Genomic DNA, 26,099 nt, shown 5'->3' on the forward strand with positions numbered 1-26,099 from the left:
GTTAACATAAAGGCACAATTTCTTCTCACCAGTAATGTCACAGGATAGGAATAGTTGATGTTGTCCATGAGTCAGCTGATGATGAGGAAGCAGAATCCACATATGGCCACCCACTGATTTTTGTGACTTTATTATAGAACATGCGGAACCCATATACCCAATTTTTGAACCTTCCTCATTGCATGCAGATGTCACAAGATTGTGTAATAATCACAGTTCATCATATTTCCCTGTTCTCTAGTACGCTGATGTGGATCATTGTGGTTTAGTGCAATTAAATGATCTTCATCAAACCCAGCAGATCTTCCTGAATGTGGAGAGTCTCTAATGTCAAAACGATTCTCCTTAAAATGAGAAAACCATTTTCCTGCCATGCTCTGTCCAGTGGTATTATCCTCATACGTGGCACTAATGTTTCTGGCTGTCTCCGCTGCTGTCACCCCTCTATTGAATTCAAACACAAGAATATGTCAGAAATGTTCCAATTTCTCCACTTGGCACTCCATTTTCTAGCGTCCACACCTCCATTCACTATCTCCAGATGACAATATGTAAACTCAGATAGCAACTGTGAACTACAAATAAGAGATGGCAATTGATAAATAAACCCATGGCAACTGGAACATCAACATTTGAAACAGAAATGATACGAACTTATGCACTAACCCAATAGAAAAATTTTAAAATTGGTGTTAAATTATGCATTCTTGTCAAAAAAACACTGCCACTGTCATTGTCATCATTCCAACCTCCAACAGATCTTCTGTTTTCGCTTGTAAAGAGACACAGGATAATGCACCCACTTGTAATGGGCATGGGTAGGCTGTGAGTGAGTGATTCTCTGGTGGAGGTGGAAGATAGGTGTAGAAGATACAACCACCCAGTGTTGACAATTTGTTGACTTCTATGTTCAACAAGTGTAACAGCTTCCACAAGAGATAGATGGCAATGTTCACTTGGTGCACCCAGGATGGGACAGGCTAGCAAGGATGTGCTGATTCAGCACTTTTATCAGTATTGCTTGGCAGAGGCCTTGCCAATATTGCATCGTTCGGCTCAGTGCTGTGTCAGGGGGAGGCAACTCTGCACTCATATCTGCAGCTGGAATGAGACAATATTCATCCAAGCGACAGCCAGCTGCATTGCCCAGGGTCAAGCCATTGAGCAATGCTGGAGGGTGACATCTGGACCTGGTGGGCCGTGGAGGCTCAGAGATGAGAGAACATTAGCTGTGCCTGAACCTCCATCTGGCTGCCTCTTCAAGATGGTGGCATCGTGGTCAAAACAACACAAACAGCAGATGCCAAATTGAAGCCCAGCTTTGGCAATATGCTCTGCCTGGCCCAGTGGCCAAGGTGAGGCAGATCTCACAACAGCTGAGTACACATATGTTGACCTGCCAAGTGCTGTCAAAAGTCTTGAAACCCCAGTAATTGCCTCAGTACCCAGGTCGCAAGTGTAGAGCTACTGATATGGTCTGACTGCTACACTTGTGGGTGGAGGCAGGAGCCCAGACTTTGACAGAAGGCCCTGGCTTGTGCTCACGCCAATACATCTTGTGTATCAGTCCTTCTACTTTCTAATAGAGCTCAGTTTTATTCTAGCAAATATTAATGTTATCAATAGCAAGTCTCTAACTGTAGTATTAGGAGTGACCATTCAGTATTCCAAGAAGTCCTCCAAAGCAAGTTCCACATAACTAAAGATGGTGATTTGGCGGAAATGATTGTTTCAACTGCACAGGAAATCGGTGGCCTATGCCAAAAAAATAAACAACCAAAGAAATTCAGTACCAAAACTGAAACCCTTTTACAACAGAGGAGAGAAATGAAAATCCAAACCGATTGTGACATGGTAGCGTATTCCGAACTATGCAAGGCAGTGCAAAGAGAAATGAAAATTGACATACAGAAATTCACTGAAGACACCTTACGAGCAAGCTTGGAGAACAAGAAAAGTTTAAAGTCAGCCAAACGCAAACTCGCAATCGGTAAAAAGCAGATTATCGCACTTGATGGAAATGACAGTCGAATCACTGAAAAGGAGGATGTTTTGAAGTTCATCAGAGTCTTTTATAGCAATTTGTATAGCAATCCAAGGGAAAATTTGAATGTATCTAAATTAAATGATGTACCTAGTGTTCCAGATATACTCCCATCGGAAGTCAAGTGTGCTGTAGATAACATGAAAAAGGGAACAGCGCCGGGTGATGATGAGCTCAGTGTTGACATCCTCAAACTGGCAGGAGAGGTAACAATAAATCACTTGGCAAAAGTATTTACTCCCTGCCTGCACTATGCTTCAATCCCACTATCGTGGAACAAGGCTAAGATTATTTTGATACACAAGAAAGGAAGTATTCACAATATTAAAAACTACCGTCCTATCAGCTTGTTCTCAATTTTGTACAAAATTTTCACAAAGATCTTGTTAAACCGAATTAGTTCCACCCTAGACTCAGCCCAACCTATAGAACAAGCAGGATTCCGAAGCAATTTTAGCACTATTGACCACATTCTGACCATTAGTGAAGTGATAAGCAGAGCGAATGAATACCAACTGCCTCTCTGCATTGCCTTTGTTGACTTTGAAAAGGCATTTGACTCCATTAGCCATTTAGCCCTCCTCCAAACTTTGAGTGAGCAAGGAGTGGGAGCAGCATACATTGAAGTGCTCAGGAAAATCTATGAGAATTCTTCAGCTTATGTTAACATCGGCGAATCAACTCAAGAATTCCGCATCATGAGAGATGTCAAGCAAGGCGATCCCATCTCCCCAAAAATGTTCTCTGCTGTATTGGAAATGGCTATGTCAAAGCTGAGCTGGGAAGGTAAGGGAATTATAATTAATGGAAGAAGGCTTACCAACTTAAGATTTGCTGATGATATTGCCTTACTGGCCAAAGACTTTGCAGAGCTCCAGAACTTAGTTACAGATCTTCTATTGGAATGTCAGCTGGTGGGCTTGAACATGAACCTTTCCAAAACAAAAGTAATGTCCAACAAATGGGTCCCAGCTGGAGATGTGAAAGTCAAGGACAGTCTATTACAATATGTCTACCTTGGCCAGATTATAAATATGAAGGGTGACATAAGGCCAGAAATCTATTGACGCATCAAGCTTGGCTGGCAAGCATTTGGGAAGAATTCAACAGTATTCAGATCAAAAGTGCCAGTAAATCTGAAGAAAGCAGTATTTGATAAATGCATTTGCCCTATGATGACTTATGGCTGCGAGACATGGACACTGAACTCATTTAGAAAAGGGAAACTTAGGATAGCACAGAGAGCCATGGAGAGATCAATGCTGGGCTGTACAAGAAAGGATAGGAAAAGGGCAGATGACATCTGGTCTGTGACAAAGGTTAAGGACATCTTAGAGACAGCAGGTTCCGTGAAATGGCAGTGGGCTGGCCACATCGCAAGAAGAAAAGACAACAGATGGACGAAGCTAGTACTGGAGTGGAGTCCGAGAGAGCACCGGAGGCCTAGAGGAAGACCACCAGACAGATGGGACAAAGACATCAAGAAGATCGCTGTAACCCAAGACCATCCCACTTGGAGAAGACTGCTGAAAGCCTACCTGAATCCATGACTCAAAGAGGCCACATCCTTTAATGACTGAATTGGCTGATGATGATGATGATGATTCAGTATTTACTAGTAATAATAAGATAACCAGGAATACCTATGTTGGTAAAAGCAGCAGCAAAGGACAGAAACTGTGGAGAATGGAATGCGTATAACAGTTAATTAGGGCATAGTAGGTATGCAGAAATGTAATACTGACACTCAAAAGAGGAGATGCTACATATCCTCAACCCATTTCATAGACTGAACTGTAAAAAACAGGTGTGTGTGTGTGTGTGTGTGTGTGTGTGTGTGTGTGTGTGTGTGGTGTGTGTGTGTGCATATATGTAAATAGCGTTTTATTGTAAATTTCAGAACTAAAGTTGCAACATATCTGGAAACACACATTTCACATTTGACCATTCATTAACCTAATAGAACACGCTTGCTCCAGTATTGGGGAAAAGGCTTGGAAATGCAGGACAAAAGTTACACACAGTTCTGCTCAAGACGTAACTGGGAGGGACAGGGCCAACATTATGATGCTACAAGATCATAGTGACAGCTGAATACCTCTTAGTGATGAAATTTAATGTGGATTAAAATTTGAAATTGCTTATGTGGCTCAGACAGAAGCATGTAGTACCCAACATAAAAAATTAACCAGAATATTATGATCACATGATGTCATTCGCACCTGTTGAAACAACTCACAGTAGATATGATTGCTTGTCACCTCTGTAAAAGGAATCCTTCATATACTAACTTCAAGAAAATCTACAATATCAGTGGTAAGTCGTAAGTGAGTAACTTGGCTGCAGTGCCAAATCTGAAAGTATTCTGCTTCCTGCCCCTTGATGAAAGATGATAATGATTGTAAAAGAAGGTGCCTCCAAGCTGTCAGTCCTCAAACTTATATGAAGAGACAACTGAAGAAATAAAAGAGTATGAAGTCATTGAATTATAGTATGTAAACAAAGTGCTTATTGAAAAAGGAGAAGAAGCAGTTGTTTGAAATTCATCTCTGACAACTCCTGTTCCTCTTCCTCCTCCTCACCCTCACCCTCTTGATATCACACATAATCCTTATTGCATGCTCCTGTGCAACAGATACTTTTTTCTCATTGAAGAGTTACTCCAGAATATGATGCCATAAGCCATTTGTGAATGAAAACACAAAAAAGGAAGTCAACCTCTTGACATTTTCATCTCCAAAATCTGATGTTATCCATAATGCAAAACTCACAGTGTTTAGATTTGTAAGAAGATCTGTAACATGTGACTTTCAAATCATGTACTTATCAATTCAAAAACCTGAGAATTTAGAATATCCTATTTCATTGATTGACTAACCGTACTCTGTTTAAAACTACTTGAGAGTTGACGTCTATCACTTGGCACCAGAGTGTTACAACATTGGATACCACTCAGTTAAAGGTGACACGTAAACATGGATGATCACTTCACAAGTAGTGAAATACTATTAATGCAACATGGAGAAATGTTGGATGCTGCTGCCATCAGGGGTGGCGGAAACGCAAGGTGATCTGTCCACAGCGATTTTAAATGACCAACAACTGAACTGCGGCAGATAATGCATTTTGTAGTCCTGAATTTCCACTCGTGTCCTAGCCTAATCACAATCTGTTTTTGCGAAATATGTCCAAGAAAAGGGCAGTCAGCAACCTGCAGCAGAACTATTAATTATGCTCTCTTTGCAAATGGCAATTAAAGATGACCAGTACAATCAGACTCCAGACAGAAAAAAAACAGGTCCGGTGCTAAAAGTGAACTGTAACATGTTGCTTTTTCCAAACAAGCTGATGCAGATAGATTCCAAATGAAAAAAAAATGATAGGAAGAAAAATATGATGATTAAAAAGATGTGACAAAAGCTTAAAAATAAAAAAGTTACATGGAAACCAATTAATTGAAAATAATAATAATTGGAGTCATTTTGATAAAGATTTAAAAATAAAAAAAAAAAATCATCACTTTGTGGCATTCAAAGCTATGACTTATGTTTCTCAACCCAAAGCTTTAACACTGCACTGCAGAAGATCTACAGAATATATTGTTAGATTTACATATCTATATGATCAGCTCCAATGATCATTTGCTGCCTTCAAAAACTTCAGTTTCATGCCATGCCATATGAGGTTAACCTATAGTAAGTCAGTCCCTGTGATTATAATAACTGAATATGTGAAGCCAAATTGCATCTTGTGCAAAAGAATCCAATAGTCTTTGGCTAATAATGTGTACAAAATGTGTGTTATTGCATTGCCATCATTTAGTGGGTTTTGTTTTGGTTGTGTTTATGATGTGTATTGTTGTTGTGGTCTTCAGTCCTGAGACTGGTTTGATGCAGCTCTCCATGCTACTCTATCCTGTGCAAGCTTCTTCATCTCCCAGTACCTATTGCAGCCTACATCCTTCTGAATCTGCTTAGTGTACTCATCTCTTGGTCTCCCTCTATGATTTTTGCCCTTCACACTGCCCTCCAGTACTAAATTGGCGATCCCTTGATGCCTCAGAACATGTCCTACCAACCGATCCCTTCTTCTAGTCAAGTTGTGCCACAAACTCCTCTTCTCCCCAATTCTATCCAATACCTCCTCATTAGTTATTTGATCTACCCATCTAATTTTCAGCATTCTTCTGTAGCACCACATTTCGAAAGCTTCTATTCTCTTCTTGTCTAAACTATATATCGTCCACGTTTCACTTCCATACATGGCAACACCCCATACAAATACTTTCAGAAACAACTTCCTAACACTTAAATCAATAGTCAATGTTCACAAATTTCTCTTCTTCAGAAACGCTTTCCTTGCCATTGCCAGTCTACATGATGTGTAATGAAATGCAAAATTAAAGGCCGGACCCAGGATTTGTGATCCAAACACAACAAGAAAAAAAGCCAGATAAGAAACTGGAAGACCGCTTGTTTTGGCAGTTTGGCAGTGGCAAACAATTCGGTTGTGCCATTGAGCACTCTGATTAGAGGGAGACACCTCCAACATGTGAAGTGGCAACAATCAAATAATTTTAAACAGACTGTAGCTAACTTACTCTGATTAGAGTATCACCTTGGTGGAGATAATGCTGGTGACATTCTCTTGAGTTCAGGCTCAAGGCGTGTGTGATCTGCGTAGAGGATCACAAAAAATAGTTCAATGGTGGGTTTTTCATTTATATATGAAGTGTGAGATATCAAAGATACTTTTGTCACATCTAATATTAAAGATAGTTTGGCCAATGTAGTTCTTAAGTGCCTCACTTCTCACAACTGCTGGAGAGTAGAAGATGATTGTACAGTGAAGACACTGATTTATGAATTATTCTTTACTTATTGTTGAGGAATTCCCAATTTGATGTGGAGCCTATTTCCAAAATGTAATTTTTTCTTTCTTTCTTTTGAATTAATTTTCATATTATTTGAAATTTAAGTGTTTGGATTAATCATGTTTGTACTGCATCAGTTTGGCACACAGTATATATGTTGCTTATACCATTTTTCACTTTTCAGTTATTTTAATCGGCAAGAGATTAATGTCGTTATGAAATATGTGGAAGCTCTGTTTGAAGAACGCCTGAGTGGCTACAAAGTTCAGGAAAGAGATATAGGGATTATAACACCATATAGGCTACAGGTAAACTTATAGTTGTTTGTTATTCAGCTATGCAATGAGTGTCATTTTTATACTATCTTGAAACACATGTTATTATTATTACTTCTGCTAAAATTTTACCCTTTTAACAAAGGTTCACTTCTATAAAACTTAGTCCCATGTTTATTCTTACAAAAAAGCTCTGGAATAGGTACAATCTTTGCATGTATACATAAGAAATTCATTTTATGGATTATATGTTGTATTAACTATGTGTGCTGCAGGTACACAAATTTCGGGAGTTGCTGCGAAAGAAGAATTGGCAAAGGACAACTGTTGGATCAGTTGAAGAATTTCAAGGACAGGAGAGGCTTATTATTATCATATCTACAGTACGCTCTAGTGTAGAGCTGCTAGATGATGACTATAAGCATCATCTTGGGTTCCTGAAAAATCCAAAGGTTTGTTATTAATTTTATTTTATTGGCATTTAGTAGCAGCCATTCACTTATAAACTAAAATATCATGACCACTGCCCAAGGCAATATTGAATCCCATCTAGTGATCTTGTGTGCACACGAAATGGAAAGGAAAGTATATAAGCAGAGCAGAGGCAAATGGGGAATCATTCTAGCAATGATACAGGCCACAAATGGAGAAATCCACTGACATAAGCAACTTTGATGAAAAGCAGATTGTTATGGCCTATCACGTAGGAGAAAGCATCTCAGGAACAGCAAACCTTTTTGACTGTCTGCTGTGTTATGAAAATCAATGGGAAGTGGGTGAAGGATGGCGAAACCATAAGGAGGCAGTGAGGTGTTGAACATGGAGGTCAGACGCTTGCCCACCCTGTAAAGTAGGATAGCAATATGTGGCAGATCTGACAACAGAGTACTGTGCTGCTGCAGGCACTAGTGTTGCAGACCACACTGTTGAGTGTGGGGCTCTGCAGCAGATCTCATGTTGAACCAGTGAGATGATCAATTACGATTGCAGTAGGCATAAGATCATCAAGATGTGCAGATGCAAGTCCTGTAGGTGAACCTCTGCTTGAATCGTGCACCACACAACAGACGTAACCCTTGGGGGCAGTATTATCCTGTAGGTGACATGCATTGGGGCTTACATGTGGCCTATAATAAAAATTAAAGGCACCATGACAGCTGTAGTCTGTTGGTGTTATTGTCTTCAGTCTGAAGACTCATTTGATGCAGATTTCCATGCTAGTCTGTTAAGTGCAGCCCTTCTCATCTCTTAATAACTGCCGCAGTCTACATCCATCTGAACCTGACTACTGTGTCAATTCCTCCATTCCTTGGTCTCTTTTTACAGTTTTTACCCCACACACTTCATACCATTACCAAATTGACTATTCCTTGATACCTCTGGATGCATCCTATCAACAGATCCCTTTATCCATCAAATTGTGTAACAAATTCATTTTTTTCGATGATTGGATTTAGTACCTCCTCATACTTAATAGATCTACCCACCTAATATTTCAGCAACCTCCTTTAGCACCATGTTTCAGAAGCTTCTATTCTCCTCATGTCTGAAATGCTTGACATTCATGTTTAACATCTGTACAAGGTTACACTCCAGGCGGATACCTTCAGAAAAGACATACTAACACTTAAGTTGATATTAGATGTTAACAAATTCATCTTCTTTTTAGAAAAGTTTTTTCTTGCTATTGCCAGTCTGCATTTTGTATCCTCTCTACTTCAGCCTTTATCAGGTATTTTATTGCCTAAATTGCTAAACTAATTTACTAATTTTAGTGTATACTATTCTATCTAATTCTCTCTACATCATCTGATTTACTCCAGCTGCGTTCCATTACCTTTCTTTTACTTTTGTTGACGGTCATCTTAAAACCTCTTTTCAAGACACAGTCCATTGTGTTCAACTGCTCTTCCAAGTCCTTAGCCATCTATGACAGTATTGCAGTGTCATCAGCAAATCACAAAGCTTTTATTTCTTCTCTCAGAACTTTAATTCCCATTCTAAATTTCTCCTTGGTTGCTCAGTGTAAAGATTGAATAATATTGTGGATAGGCTACAAACCTTTTTCACTCCCTTCTCAACTATGGCTTCCCTTTCAAGTCATTAAACTCTTAGAACTGTAGTCTGGTTCCTCTACAACTTGTAAATAACATTTTGCTTCCTGTGTTTTATCCCTGCTACCTTCAGAACCAAACTGATCTTCTCTGAGGTCAGTTTCTACCAGTTTTTCATTCTGCTGTAAATATTTCAAGTCAGTATTTTGCAAATATGACTTATTAAATTTATATTTCAGTAATATTCACATCTGTCAGCACCTAGCTTGAAGTTATTACATTATTCTTGAATTCTGATGGCATTTTTCCTGTCTTATGTATCTTGCATACCAAACTGAATAGTTTTGTCCTGGCTCACTCTCCCAAGGATCTTTATAAATCTAAGGGAATGTTGTCTACTGCAGTGGATTTCTTACCACTTCCCAGGGAAGTGCATTGCAATGTAACATTCAATCGATAATTACTGCCTGAGGAGACCAACCAATAGCAATGTCTCTGGTGCAACATTCCTTGAACCTGAATTTGAGGAAGTATGGCATTGCCAAACAAGAAATAAACATTTTGGGGCACCTAGTTAACAGAAATGGATTTAAATTTGGTCCATAAAAAGTAAGAGCCCTAACAAATTTTTCAGACCTTTGGTATATTAGTTATGGAATTCTGTGCTGTCTCTACAGACACTAAATAAAGGATTTCAGATGAGAGGCATGGCCACTATAAGAATTACGTCAGGGAGATGCCAAATTTTCTTGGGATGATGATCAAAAATGAGGTTTGTGTGTCCTTAAGAAGGCAGTGTTTTCACCAGACATTTGTTAACAACAATGCCAAAACAGAGACTTCCACACTGATGCTAGTGACTGTGGAATCAGTGCAAATCCAGGAAGGCACTAAAAGAGTAATTGCTTATGGTTACAGAGAACCCTCTGACTCTGAGAAGACTCTCTCTGTGGATGAGAAAGAAAACCTTGCAAAATTAGGAAGTTCCAGCAATATTTATGTGGCAGACCATTGATAGTTGCATCTGACCATCATTCTTTATGCTGCCTGACAACCTAAAGAATACATTTGGATGATCCCAGGATGGGCATTGAAGCTTCAGGTATATTCTGTCACAGTAGTACTCAAAAAAGCACTAACTCATGGATGGTGACTGCCTCTTTTTGAATCCTCTGTAGGAACAGCACATACCAGTTACTGCAGCACGGACAAACATTGCAGCTTAACAAACAGAAGATCCAGCTTTAATGAAGACTGTGGAAGACTTAGAGAAGAAAGAATTCAGCTTAGCAGATAGTACACTAGGCGAAAGTTACTTTCAATCTAATGGAACACAAGTGATTGCTCATCATCTCAGCTCATTTAGATCTGGCCATTCTGAAGTATTTTTCATGGCACTCCAACACTAGGTCATTTGGCATCTGCAGAGAATGCTGTTAGAATCAGAAGTACGTGTCGTTGGTCTGGTCTCTGCCGATGTGTTAGACAATATGTAAGCCACTGTAGGGAAACCTAGTGATGAAAGTACATGTCTGAATTACCTCCATGACATCTGGTACCAACATCTCCTGCATTAGCTCCATTACACTGGACTAGAATTAACGTTTTGGTCAGTTTTCTCAAGTCAACAGATGGGAATGAGTGGGTAGTGGTTTGTTATGTGCACTGACTATCTCACCTGCTATGCTGTCACCAAAGTAGTACTGACTGATAAAGACCAGAAATCACCAGGTTTCTAGTAGAAGATGATTTTGAAACTTGGATCACTACATGTAAGGATCTCCCATAAAGGGGAAGTATTTCATTCAAGACTCATGTCAGAAGTAATTTCAAAGTGCATCTTAATACACTGGATGATAGCTGTCTACCACTCAGAGACAAATTAATCATGGAACATGTTAACAAGATATTGTTAGATTTCCTATCGTAAAATTTGCATACCGCTAATCAAATGAAGTCTCTACAAGTTTCACACTATTTTCCCTTGTCTCTGATGGAGGGGCTGAAATAAAAATGGAGACTTTGATTTGATTTCAGCCTCATGATGTTAAGTTGATTACATCAAACAGCTTATGACCAGAACTGAAGAAGCAAGACAGCTGGCAGATATACTGGCCATGACACATATGATATGGATGACGAATGTTGTAACAGTTATACTATACTACTAACATTATTCATTGTTTTATTATTTCATTATTGCTTCATTATCTAATAAGTAAACATGTGCCCTGCTTATCCAATGCAAAATTGATTCTACTGACAAACAGCCCACAGTAACAGTTCCTTATGCTAAGGCAAACTTAACTCTCATTACTGATCAGATAAAAATTATCACTTAGGAAAAGTATTATTTCACTGTATTCCATCAAATTTCTTGAGATTCTAGCCTCAAGGGTGATTTACATACAAATCTTGCTTATTCTTTCCACACTCATTACTCCAGGCAACTGCATTTAAAGCTTTATTCCCTTTAATGTTAGAAGAGGCTGTACCATGACACACTTCTATAGGTAGATAGTTATCTCCATATACTGATTGCACTGAACACAAACACTTCTATTATATCACAATTAATATTAAGACCTAGTATTCGAGATGGCTTTTCCTACATATTGCTTCTGCTGATGCACCAAATTATACTAATTTTGCACATGAGCTGATTCCTTTAAATGTTAATTATAGTTTTCAGATAATCTGCATCTTCTCCTCCACATATGCTGACACCTTTCATCTTCTATTTTCCTGACCTCTTTGTTTGGCACAAATTCTTTAACCATGACACCAGCTTACTTTCATCACATTTCACAAAACTAGAATAAACACAGTATCTCATAGGTTTTTACCAAATACTACAGCTGTTTTTTTTTTTTTTTGTTTTTTTTTTATTATTGCCTTTTCTTCCATCCTCTTATGATTCCATTACTTATCACTCTCATGACATAATCTATACAGATAACACTGGAGAAACCTTTTCTAAATTATTCCTGTAATAAAGTATCCTGCTGTACAAAATCATACAATAGTCGAAGATGTAATGTTTCTGATCCACTTACAAACTACAGATAGGGTAGAAGAAGAGTTTGACTGCCTCAGGAAACACAAAAAATGAGACAGACGTCTAGGGTAAGCATTATCACCACATAATTGAATCCAACACAGAATGTTGAACACCCTACTTGCTTCTGTTGCTTGAATTTTTCCTACCATTTTTGTGGCCATTCTGACTATCCACTGCATCTTCATGCCCCACACTCCAAACACAGCACTGTTCAAAAAAGGATCACTCAATGGCTCACCCCAACTGACCAGACAGGTGGACTTCATTTTCCAGTTTACCACTGACATACAAGGTCGTACACTGAGGACTACATGCTTTCAAACTTCAACACAATGGGAAAGACAAAATGGTTTCTATGGAACAATTGATGCTGGCACACTTGGAGATAGAAGTGACGAAGGACATTATGCCAGTACGTCCTACTGCACAACCAACTGCCCCAGACCAGTGCAGTGCTGGTGATCACACCTGGGTTGACTGTCATCAGCATGAACCCCCTTCCTTCCCCCATCGCACCCACCCTCTGGAAGAGGCACCAAAGACTACAAGAGCTGGACAAACCCTAAAACACCAGTTCTCTAACACACACAGGGCTCCAAATTTTAAATAAAGAGGAGGAGGCTGATGTAGTGACACAGATCGATAAACAAACAACAGCCCAAAGACAGTGTGTAATAACTTTTACAGAAATACTTTGGCTTTATACTCTTGGCACTATTCTGTGTGCTTGTAATGTTATACCTCATAGTTGTTTGAAATAAAGGTATAAAATGATCAGTCAGTATATGCCACTGCATGTACCATACTTCAGAAAGCATCCCTCCAGATCTACAAAAATGTAAAGAAAAACTGGCAGACGAGGAAGAGCTTGTGTTAAATTGCATTCCTTATCAGCATGCTGTTGGTTTGCTCCTATAGTTGGCTCAAGTCACAAGGCTGTAAATTGCATGTACTGTGGGGTATGTAAGTAGATTTAACTCTAATTATAAAAAAAAAACATGTGGGAAATAACGAATTATGATATTCATCAAAGACACCATAAATATAGTACTAACTTTCTGAAAAAGTAGGAGAACCAAAACTGAAGCCTTCTGCAAAGCTGATTATACTTCAGATCTGGATTGAGGATATGCTGCATTTTTAAGTTAGCTGAGGTAGCAGTTTCCTGGAATTCAAAACTGCAACAAAGAGGTGATCTATCAATGACAGAAGACAGATACATGTCCCTGTCAACTGTAACATGATAAGTAATATGCCTTCAAGGAGTGGTCTGCGAACTGTCATACAGTGAAAAACATGTAAGTGTGTTCTGTGATAACAGAGGTGACCTTGCACAGTGTCACAATCGCGTGCATCATGCTTGAATGGAACACATTGACATGAGGCGCCACTATAATTGTGAGCTAATTAATCCAGTTGAGTTCAGCCTCAGGTTGATCAGCACTGACAAGTAGCAAGCTGATTTTTTGATGAAGATAAAGGTGAAACACCTGTGGAGCTGCCAAAAGATATCTCTTGTAATTATCATGGAAAAAAAAGGTTTTGATAGTCTGTGTTTCTGAAAATATGGTGTGTGTGAATGTAATTCATTATTAAGTCATCTTTATATTTTCTTAACCAGCTGACTTGAGTGAATGACCAGTTAGAGGATATGTTGGAGAGACTGTTTTGGGGAAACTGGTTCTGAGCAGAAGGGATGGAGTGAGAAGTGTGTTGTAGCAAGTGCTCTGCTTTCATAAGTTATGCTATTGATCATCCTCGTAAATTGGATACCTGACAGTTTGTCTATGTCCATTCATGATAAATGCAAATTTGGTGATGGTTTTCTCTTTAAAAGCTTTGAAGTGGGCACATGCCAACTGAAATGAAGCATGATTAGTTTCACATGTGGCCCTTCCTTTGATGTTGTAGATTTTTCCAGTGATGGTCCAGCAGTAACATTTGGTAATGGGTGAGAGCTTGAATCCAGTTGTGGAGTAGGGATGGTTGCAGGGATAGGAACTTTAGGGTATGTATGGTTGCCTGAAAATGTCAAAGTCTTTGAAAAAAACATTGTTAAGCTCAAGAAGGGTACAGAACAAAGCTGTGGAATGTTTGATAATGATAGAAGAGAGGGATAATATCATTTAAATGTTCAACTTGCAATTGTTACTTCCCAGGCATAGCAATTTTTGAAGCATTCAAGGCGTGAGTGTGTATCCACAATGGAGTGAGAAGGAGAGAGCCAGAAAGCTTTAAGAAAGGAGATGCTGGGAGAAATTATTGTATAAGTATTGATACCTTCTCTTAAAGATTCAAAAGAGAAAGGTAACCTTTGGAGATAGACAAGCTAGAACACAATGGTTCTGGTGTGGTACACAGCTGAGCACAGTAGCCAAACATTTATTGGTTTACTTAATTTACCCAAGCATACACAGGCATACAAAAAAATTCATACTTCCTTTTTCTTAAAAAAAATAATAATCCTGAAAACACTAAAATCATGCAAATTTTTTAGAATGTAAAATATTTCAAAATATTTAAAGGTAATTACTGAAATTCTGAGTTACCCAAAATTTCCCTTCTCTTTAACATTGGAACCAACACCCCTAAAAAGTTACAATGATCCAAGGAATTTAGAATAATCACTGAAGTTCTAGATTGCCCAATTTTCCTTTTACTTTAAACATTAACAACAATAACTTTAAAAATTTAAAATCATGCAAGGTATTCTTTCTAAATCAAATAAGCTTAAGTTCAGAAATTTTTTCACATTAACATAACTGGCCATAGCGATACTGACAAATGATTGAGTTAGCACCTGTTCAACCACTCCGGTTATGAGAATACCAACATTATGGTAGTTACTGAAGAACCAGTAACCAACTTTAATTAAAATGCGCTGAAACATAACATGTGCTAATGCAGCCACACACAAATCACTCTTCATCAGTGTCAGATACATCAGTACATGGCTCACTTAACTACAGTCCCATGCTAAGGACAAACTCTGTAAATGACAAATTATCACTATCAGCCTTAACCAACATTCACCCTGCCTCTTGAACATTAGGTAATTTGGAACAATTGATGGGATTGATTGACAGCTTTGTAATCACAGAAATTAATTAACTCCCTTACTTGCAAATTTCGGCCAGTGGAACCTTAGAACATATATCCACAATCACAAACTTCCCTGAAGCTACCATCACTTCTCTAGAATATCAGGCACACAAGTCAACATGATTTACCCACCTTGGAAAGTCTACATCAGAAAGGCATCTGATTAGCCACACATACAAGCAAATTTGCAGAACATTGCCATGGTACAATTTCGTGACACACGGTCAATGATAAACACAGCTCAATCTTTGGTGCAACATCCAATATTATGTGTCCCAGAAGAAATAGGAAAAATTCTCTGGAGACTTGCTAACCATAAACAGTTCAGTTTACAGACTGAACCTGTATGTGACCAGAGTCAATCATAGATGGACAAATTACAGTTCCAGCCAAGGAAAATAACCCATTTTAAATTCCAGACTGAATGCCAACACCCATGGAAATCAGTAGAAGTGTGAGGCACTAATCCTGATGTAATGTGTACCCCACCATCCAACTAAAAAGCAATCTCTGGGCCACTGATCCATCACTCAAACGATGCCGTGGCACTTCCGGTGCTTGCAGTCCACAATTAGCAAGTGTCCAGCTTCCACTACACAGCTTACTCTGCCCTCTGTCTTCCAGTCCACCAGTCGTCACAGGCTCACCCGCCACATGCTTAAAACTGCTATCCATGCCTGGCATCTCTGACAACCGAACAATTTTTCTTTGCGTAAAGGCACACTGATGCCAGAAATCGATACGGTTCCTTGTATGCATCGCAGAAATATGAACTGAAAGTCATACGACCATAACAGTATTGAGACGTTTGGTGTTAGAGGAGATACATTTACCAAAGTTACTAAGGCTGCAGGTGTTTGATGTGAATGTGGTGGCAGTTACAAAAGTGGAGATGTTAACTAACTGACACAAATTTACTAAAAGTTGCTTTATATAGGGAGGACCAGCATAAACGTGAATGGACATAGATAAACTGCCTGCCCTTGGATGTCCAACACATTGTTCAAGAGCATGCTTTACAACTTAACTCTATTTGCAGATGAAAAAAATGATGAAAATGATTGCTAACCCTTATGACAGTGTCCTTCCTTCAAGTAAAGAGACATTTTTCTGGAATGGGGGCTGTGTCAACAAGAGAGGGTTAGAAAAACAGATAGGGTTGATGACAACTAAAGAGGGAGCAATGGCCTGGGAATAACTGTATTGGGGAGGGGGGGGGGGACAAGTTGGCATGGGCTGAGAAGCAGCCATTACAGTCAAGAAACTTTTGCTGAGCATCATGCTCTGCTGCTGAGCCATCGTTTGGAAGTGGCAAATGATTCAGGCTAGTTGAGGCATAAGGATGGGTACCACAAAATCAGTGCACTATCCCTGTCCATCTTATGCAACACTGATCTTCAACCCCTTCACACATGGGTTGTATCCTTGTGAAAAATATGTGTGTAAGACTTATTTTATGCACCCTCAAAACATATCCTATTCTAGTCCTGTCTAGTCCACCTGTGAAAATAGCAGTGTCATATACCAGCTGCACAGTAAATATAGTCTTTCATATGGATGTGAACACCAAACCAGCTGTCCACCTGAATGAATGATCACTGCCAAACTGTGGCCAAGAGCAAAATCTACTACTGAATGGCAGAACATGCCCCTGAACACATGTATTGCACCAGTAGCTGCTAAAAAACTCCATGCCATTTGGATCTTCTCCCTCCAACCCTCACCCCCTTACACACACACACACACACACACACACACACACACACACACACACACACACACACACTCACTTCGCTTCTGCAATACTAGCTTCTGTTAATTATGTGTGTGAGAGTAGTTCTCCTTGGTCCTGCACCCTTCTAGCCCAATCTCTGCGAGTCTCCACTGTACCCTCTTTCTATCCCACTCTAATTTTATTTATCTGCATCACCACTGTTCTCTTGTTGTCTCCCTCTCCCTCTGTTGTACCTCAATCATCAAATCAGTTCCTCCTCTTTTCCTTGTGTGCTGCACCCAGCCTATCCTGCCTGGACCAGGGTGGGTTCACTTGTGCCATGTTCTTATTTTGTTTCCTTTTGCACCCTGGCTGTCATCCCCACCCATTTACCTTCTCCTCTCCTTTAAACTGACCTCCTCCCTGTTCCTCCCTTCCATTCTATGTGATAAAACCTCTCACCCAGTGAGACTGCAACACTGGTGACCTGGTGGGACAATGCAGCCACGTGAGTAGATGGGTTGATGCTGTTGATATGGGGAGGGGGAAGTGTATGTTTTCATGTTAGCTCTGAAGAAGGAGATCATGAGCTTAGTGATGGATTTCATTCCATTTGCCAAGCTTAGCTCTTGGAACTGTCCCTAAAGATGTCATACTGAAAGTTCTCATATGAAGCTGCAACCTATCTTTCCATCAGTCCCTTCGTACATTCTTAATGGATCATTACTTTGTCCTTATTTAACTTTTCCTTAATCTATACATTGCGTTCACTGACCAACACTCCCTATGCTCGTTGTAACTTCCTGGCAGATTAAAACTGTGTGCCAGACCGAGACTCGAACTCGGGACCTTTGCTTTTCGCGGGCAAGTGCTCTACCAGCTGAGCTACCCAAGCACGACTCATGCCCCGTCCTCACAGCTTTACTTCTGCCAGTACTTCGCCTCCTACCTTCCAAACTTTTACAGAAGCTCTCCTGCGAAACTTGCAGAACTAGCACTCCTGAAAGAAAGGATATTGTGGAGACATGGCTTAGCCACAGCCTTGGGGATGTTTCCAGAATGAGATTTTGACTCTGCAGTGGAGTGTGGGCTAATATGAAACTTCCTGGCAGATTAAAACTATGTGCCGGACCGAGACTCGAACTCGGGACCTTTGCCTTTCGCGGGCAAATGCTCTACCAACTGAGCTACCCAAGCACAACTCACACCCCGTCCTCACAGCTTTACTTCTGCCAGTACCTCGCCTCCTACCTTCCAAACTTTTACAGAAGCTCTCCTGCGAAACTTACAGAACTAGCACTCCTGAAAGAAAGGATATTGCGGAGACATGGCTTAGCCACAGTCTTGGGGATGTTTCCAGAATGAGATTTTCACTCTACAGTGGAGTGTGCGCTGATATGGAACTTCCTGGCAGATTAAAACTGTGTGCCGGGCCGAGACTCAAACTCGGGATCTTTGCGTTTTGCGGGCAAGTGCTCTACCAACTGAGCTACCCAAGCACGACTCACGCCCCGTCCTCACAGCTTCTGAAAAAGTTTGGAAGGTAGGAGGTGAGGTACTGGCAGAAGTAAAGCTGTGAGGACGGGGTGTGAGTTGTGCTTGGGTAGCTCAGTTGGTAGAGCACTTGCCCACGAAATGCAAAGGACCTGAGTTCGAGTCTCAGTCCGGCACACAGTTTTAATCTGCCAGGAAGTTTCATATCAGTGCACACTCCGCTGCAGAGTGAAAATCTCATTATGGAAACATCCCCAAGGCTGTGGCTATGCCATGTCTCCGCAATATACTTTCTTTCAGGAGTGCTAGCTCTGCAAGGTTCGCAGGAGAGCTTCTGTAAAAGTTTGGAAGCTAGGAGACGAGGTCCCGAGTTCGAGTCTCGGTCCTGCACACAGTTTTAATCTGCCAGGAAGTTTCGTATCAGCGCACACTCTGCTGCAGAGTGAAAACCTCATTCTGGACTCCCTATGCTCCTCTACGTACTCTCAGAATCTTTGTCTTTGAAGCCAGAGATAAATATTAAATTGAATGAAATAATGTTCTCAGACTACCATCCCTATGCCTAAGTTATTACCTCTGCAACTATTCTAATGCACCCACCTATTACCTCATACTGCCATCAAACACCACAGGCAAAACACATGCCACTGAAGGCAGCAACAAATATGAATCTGCTCATGCCATCTACTAAATGGCTTTTGTCATTTTATGGATTTCTACATACAGATCAATGCCAAACTGACAGAATGAATGAATGAGGGGGTGTTCATATCTGGTCATTGAGCTTATTCAATAGCAAGAGATCTTACGAGATAACTTGGGGGTAAACTGCCACAGCCCATCCATAGAATATACTGACTCTATTGCAGTCGTAATTGGTAAATGCGTATTACAGAGCTCTATGCATACAACCCATAAGTACATGGTAGGCAAAGTTTAAAAACCTCCACGGCTAAATTCATGACTGTTTGTCCTGCAGAGGACAGCTGCAAAGCTGGTCTTTGTAAAAGTGGTCAGTTTGTAGCTGTGGATGATGAATATTATTCCATTAATAAATCTGAAATGAAATTTTATAATTCATGTGATGTAATAGCATTATGTTCCTCAGTCACACAATACAACTTGTAGAAAACTTTTGACAGTGTTAATCATATTAAAACCACATAAATTAAAAACTTTAACTGTAGTACAAACTTTTTATACAATGCTTTGGAGATATGACATGAACAAACATTTCCGCAAACAGTCTAACTTCATTTTCATGAATATTAATAAGGGTCTATCATATGTCTGCAGCAGCAATTGACTGTTGATGGATGCTAGTGATTCATTACAAACGAGTTTGCAAATGATAATAAACATCTTTGATTGTTGTCTTTGATCATATGTTCACTGTGTTTTCTGAAACAGTATATCTAGTTTGTGTTAGTTAGAATATCATTGACATTAGTTTGTAGTAGGTTTTTGGAACATATTGTGTCTTCCATATACCTCAAAGAACAACAAAATTAGCTATCATCACATAGAACATGTTGTAGGGAAGGCGAACCAAAGGCTATGTTGTATTGGCAAAGCATGTAGAAGACTCAACAAATCTGTTGAAGAGCTTACCTATACTAGGCTTGTGTATCCTCTCTTAGAGTAGTGCTGCATAGTATAGTATTCTTACTGGGTAGACTGACAGAGGATATCAAAAAAGTTCAGAAGTGGGGAGCTCGTCTTGTGTTACCATAAAATAGTGAAGAGTGTGTCATGATTGGTGAGTTGTGGTGGCAGTCATTACAACAAAGGCATTGCTCATAGTGGTGAGATCTTTTCATGAAATTTCAGTCACCAACTATTCCGCAGAATGTCAAAATATTTTGTTTGTTGATTCCTACCTACTTATGTGGAAACATCATAATAAGAGAAATCAGAGACTGCACAGAGAGATTATTGTGTACATTTTTCCCACGTGCTTTTTGAGAGTGGAATGGGTCTGAAAGTACTTCTATGAACTCTGTGCCAAACACTCAAGTGTAAATTACACAGTAATCATATCTAAAAAGAAAGATGATGAAACTTACCAAACAAAAGCGCTGGCAGGTCGATAGACACACAAACAAACACAAACATACACACAAAATTCTAGCTTTCGCAACCAATGGTTGCCTCGTCAGGAAAGAGGGAAGGAGAAGGAAAGACAAAAGGATATGGGTTTTAAGGGAGAGGGTAAGGAGTCATTCCAATCCCGGGAGCGGAAAGACTTACCTTAGGGGGAAAAAAGGACAGGTATACACTCGCACACACACACATATCCATCCACACATACACAGACACAAGCAGACATTTGTAAAGGCCTTTACAAATGTCTGCTTGTGTCTGTGTATGTGTGGATGGATATGTGTGTGTGTGCGAGTGTATACCTGTCCTTTTTTCCCCCTAAGGTAAGTCTTTCCGCTCCCGGGATTGGAATGACTCCTTACCCTCTCCCTTAAAACCCATATCCTTTTGTCTTTCCTTCTCCTTCCCTCTTTCCTGACGAGGCAACCATTGGTTGCGAAAGCTAGAATTTTGTGTGTATGTTTGTGTTTGTTTGTGTGTCTATCGACCTGCCAGCGCTTTTGTTTGGTAAGTTTCATCATCTTTCTTTTTAGATATATTTTTCCCACGTGGAATGTTTCCCTCTATTATATTCATTACACAGTAATCATGTAGATGTAAATTCATTAGTTTGGTGTTTGGACCCCATAGCTCCACTACCCTCCTCCCTCGCACCTTTTGTGCTGCATACTAACTTCCAAGTGACTGTTCACATAGTATCCAGCTTCCCCACCCTCTTAATTGTAAAACCTGCTGTCCGGAATTGATTTAACTGCATGTGTTGTGCCAGGTGTTGAGGGAGAAAGCACACTGACAGAAACAAGGAAGGAGAGAAGTTGTGATGTCCGGTGGCAGGAATCCAAAATCATCTGTACTAAACACTTGAAGATTAGTTGAACTCTTTATTTCAAAAAAAGAATGGAAGCATAACCTCTCTTGATTCCTTTGCCTCCTGCATGCAAGTACTGTAGGCTCTATTACTACTCACAGAATGCAGGCTAAGTAATGTCTCTCTATTACTCAGTACTGATGTCCTTGCAGCCTGCAACCGAACTGCAGCTGACTAGCAATGGGCACCTGGTTAAATCAGTGTTGACAGGGGGTGTTGAACTCTGTCTTTGTGCAGGTGTGACGCTGCCCACTCTTTCCAGTGGTGCATGGGTTAGCACCTACTTGATGCCCTTTTGCGGCACTGAGCTAGTCTGTGTACAGTCTATGGTTTAGGACTACACAGTGTGTGTTCTATACCACTTACCTATTGAATCCTTCCAACATCACTAGCTTTCCTGAACTTAACAGATGGGAACTTATTCTCCAACATATCCTCTCATCTTGCCACCCTCCAGGGCTCCATTTATTAATCTGGATCTCTATCAGAATCCTTCTCTATTACTCTTTGGGAATTGTCTTCAAGTCTTCATAGTAAATTGGGACAGAATGGTATCACTTTCTACTTCCATCCAATCCATTTTCCTTTATTACATGATATGCCATCATAACATATAAAATGTTTTTCATCCTTACGTCGGTCCATGATTTTTTTTAACCTTCTCTTACTTATTATGTTTCAAACTGAATTTTGCTGTGTTTCTCATAGTACACAATATTAGACTTCATGAGATTCAGCATCTTTATGGTAAGCTCACAGTGCCTTAGTCTGTGCCTCATTCATAATGGCTGCAGTGCGTACCTAAAATTACATTGCAGCTTTCTTTTGCTCTAACAAAGCTTGAATATGTCACACAAATGCTAAACTGAAGATATATTTGGTGCAAGTGTAACAAAATATTGCATTAGTGTGCATTCTGACCTCAGTCTGACATGTCCCTGTCTCTTCTTTTTTTAAATACCAGTAACTTTCAGTAGTTGAAAATAGTCATAGCCTCACATTTTGGCAGTGTTTTTTTCCACACAGTATTAACAATTTAAATATCCTTTCTATATAACAAGAAAATAAGAAAATATAAAAGGGCAGTATACCACATTGTAAGGAGTGGCTCTGTATTTCATGGTGGCCAGCCTTACTATTACTTAATGGCACACTTTTTCTTCCTCTTTATGTGAACACCATCTCACTCATAATTACAAGAGGCTGCCAGTTAAATGGGGAATCTGAACTGTGCTGAAACTTGGTATTTTGTATGTGCAGTATGCACTTACAAATGTGAAAATTTTATAGTTAGATTTGTACTTATTCTTGAAGCTTAGTTGCTCATCTGAATAGTATAGTAGTTTACCCTAGCTTCTTTCTTCTGTTACTTGTTGCTACTTTTCTTGTACTATCTCTTCTTCCACTCCACAATTCCCTTCCACTTTCTTCTCCATTTTTTCTCCTTTCTTCCTTAGAGTATACAAATGCTGTTATTTGCTTGCTGTTTCCATCTTTATTAATTTCTCTTGGATTTGACAATTTAAGTGCCTGCTGCTTCTCATAATAACTGAAACTTTTCTCTTGCCTGTGATATCATATTGTTGTTGTTGTGGTCTTCAGTCCTGAGATTGGTTTGATGCAGCTCTTCAAGGTTGTCTACTCTGTGCAAGTCTCTTCGTCTTTCGACAACTACAACAACCTACATCCATATTTGAGCCTTGGTCTTCCCCAACAGTCCTTATACCCCTCCCTTCCCCATCTTCCTTCTGTTACCAAATTGATAATTCTTTGATGTATCATGATGTGATCAGTCAAGCAATTCCTTCTTTTAGTCTAGTTGTGCTACAAATTTCTATTCTCCCAGTTTGATTTAGTACCTCTTCATTAGTTATTCAATCTGCTCATCAGTATTCTTCTGTAACAACATATTTCGAAAGCTTCTGTTCTCTTTATGTCTGAACTGTTTATTATCCACATTTCAGTTCCCTACAACACTACACTCCATATTTATACTTTGAGAAAAGACTTCCAAACATTGAAATTTATATTCTGTATTAACAAATTTCTCATTTTCAGAAATGTGTTTCTTGCTACTGAGAGTCCGCATTTTATATCCTCTCCACTTTGGTAATCATCACTACCAAAATAGTAAAACTCATTGACTGTTTTTAGTGTCTCATTTCCCAATCTAATTCTTTCACCATGACCTGATTTCATGCATCTGCATTCCATTGCACTAGTTTTAGTTTTTTTATTTCCATCTAATAACTGCTGTCCAAGACACTACCCATTCTGCTGAGATCACATTATTCGTCTGGAATACTAACATTTCCATGTGAATCTTTCTGACAAGAAGTATCAAGAGCAAAATTAAATGCCAAATGAAGAATAATAATGTTGTCTCTTCTTACTTCTAAGTTACTTTTATTTTTATTTAGATGTATTGTTTCAATGTTTATTTGCTAATTAATTAAATCAAAATTTCAAGATTTATAGTGAAATGTGGTTTGTAATTATCGGTAACATAGTGAATCTTATGACTATCACTAATAGTTTTCCTAGATGGCTACAATTATATAAATATTGACACTAACAAGAAAATGTTTAATTGCAGAGATTCAATGTGGCTGTGACTCGTGCAAAAGCGTTGCTGATTGTTGTTGGTAACCCTAATGTCCTTCAGTATGATCGATCTTGGAAGAGTCTTCTTGAATTTTGTCGTAAAAATGGTGCATATACAGGTTGTAAATATCAGCCACAGGAAGAGAAACCCATTAATGATGATGAGAACAATGGGTTAGATATTGCAGGCCTCAGTCTGGGTAAGAATATTATGCAGTATAACTTATGTTTTGATAGTTTAACTTATTTTATGATACATGACTTATGAAGTAGTTACATAGGGAAGAAGCCACAGAAAGATGTGCTCTAATTTGGATAATAAATTGTTTGAAGGAGTGAAGATAGCGTATTTTATCGCATAGTATCTTTTGGAAATATTTCAGCAAATTTGAAAATGTATTAGTATTATTGTCAGCAAAGAGCTCTGTAATGTTCATCAGACTGAAAATAAATAAAACTGAGGGTATTCCATGTCAGGTGTATTATATTGCATTTTATTGGTCCATGAATCACTTTATACGATATGTGACAAATTAGTATAATGATGTTTTGGACTGTACATGGTGCCATGATGGTCACTAGAGCTGTACAACACACAATGTTTATCAACAGTACACTGTAAAAGACTCACGCATTTCATTAACAGGTTCATACAGCAACTGCTTAACAAAACTGAGCAAGCAGCAAGTTTTCGCTATGTAACAGATTTTCTGTTAATTTTACATTGTTAAATTTAAACTTAGTTAGCACAAGTAGTATATAGTGATCGGTTGCATGTTGTTGTTAAGATCTTGTACATATTTAGTTTATGAAGAGTTTGTATGACATATGCAACTGTTTATCAACAATGTGTTGAAAGATAGATTGCTACTTACTGTAAAGATGACACATTAAATTGCAAACAGGAACAGTTAAAAGATACTTACACATTAGCTTTTGGCCAGAGCCTTCATCAGAAAAATAAAGAGGAACACAAGCAAGCACACCTCACGCTTACATGACCATCATGTCTGGCAGTGTTGGTCACAAATAATGAGCAAATTAAGATTTAAAAAAATACAATAATCATCTGTTTAAATAGGTTATCAATATACAGAAATTTTAAATCCTAATAGTAATTCAATGTAAATGTATAGATAAAAAATCTACTCTCAAAGTGATGGCAGGGGAACACACACACAAAAAAATTTTACAAGCTTTCAGAGCCAGTGGCTCCCTGCTTCTTCTGGCAGATCTGAAGGGGAAGGAATAGGGGTGAAAGAAAACGACTGGAGAGATTTAGGAAAAGGGGTACAGTTTAGAAAAGTCACACAGAACCTCAGGTCAGGGGAGACTTCCCGAATGGGATTGGAAGGAAAGACTGATTGTTGGGGACTGCACCAGATGAGATTTGAAAACCTGAGATGGTAGTCATGCTGATGTAAAAGGTTGAACAGTGTTTACATAACAGCTGGTATTTGATGTGTTGTTTCACAGGTGGTTCTCCCTTTGATAGTGCACGTTTTGCCAGTTACAGGGCAGGAATAGGTGGTGGTACAACGGTGCATAGGGCAAGTCTTGCAGCAGGGACATTGTCACAGGGGTAGGAGCCATAGTGTAGGGAGATGGGTGTAGAAGGAGCATAGGATCTAACAAAGGTATTGCGGAGATTGGGAGGGTGACAAAAAGTTTTTCTAGGTGTGGTGGGCAAAATCTCAGAGAGATTGGATCTCATTTCAGGGCATGATTTTAGGTAAGGATGGCAACTGTCAGAATGTAAGTATTGTTGTTTGTTAGTAGATTTGATGTGGATGGATGTGTGTAGCTGGCCTTTGGTGAGGATGCCATCAACCTTCAGGAAAGTAGCATGGGATTTGGAATTGGACCATGTGAAGTTTAATTGGGAGAAGGTATTTAGAGATTCCAGG

At 39.3% G+C, this 26,099-nt stretch overlaps 1 protein-coding gene and 1 non-coding gene across 2 annotated transcripts in view; one reads left to right on the forward strand and one right to left on the reverse strand.

Moving 5' to 3' along the window:
• The window catches only part of LOC126412662 (putative helicase MOV-10), a 431,824-nt gene that overhangs the window by 372,806 nt on the left and 32,919 nt on the right, over positions 1–26,099 (forward strand). Inside the window, exons 17-19 of the mRNA XM_050082364.1 lie at positions 7,102–7,225; positions 7,468–7,644; positions 24,185–24,392. Coding sequence (XP_049938321.1) covers positions 7,102–7,225; positions 7,468–7,644; positions 24,185–24,392 — 509 coding nt within the window. The remainder of the gene's footprint in view (positions 1–7,101; positions 7,226–7,467; positions 7,645–24,184; positions 24,393–26,099) is intronic.
• On the reverse strand, positions 18,247–18,321 carry Trnas-cga (transfer RNA serine (anticodon CGA)). The gene has a single exon. It is a non-coding gene; the product is annotated as a tRNA-Ser (tRNA).

This window comes from Schistocerca serialis, chromosome 7 (assembly GCF_023864345.2).
Source record: "Schistocerca serialis cubense isolate TAMUIC-IGC-003099 chromosome 7, iqSchSeri2.2, whole genome shotgun sequence".
Classification (NCBI taxonomy): Eukaryota; Metazoa; Arthropoda; class Insecta; order Orthoptera; family Acrididae; genus Schistocerca; species Schistocerca serialis.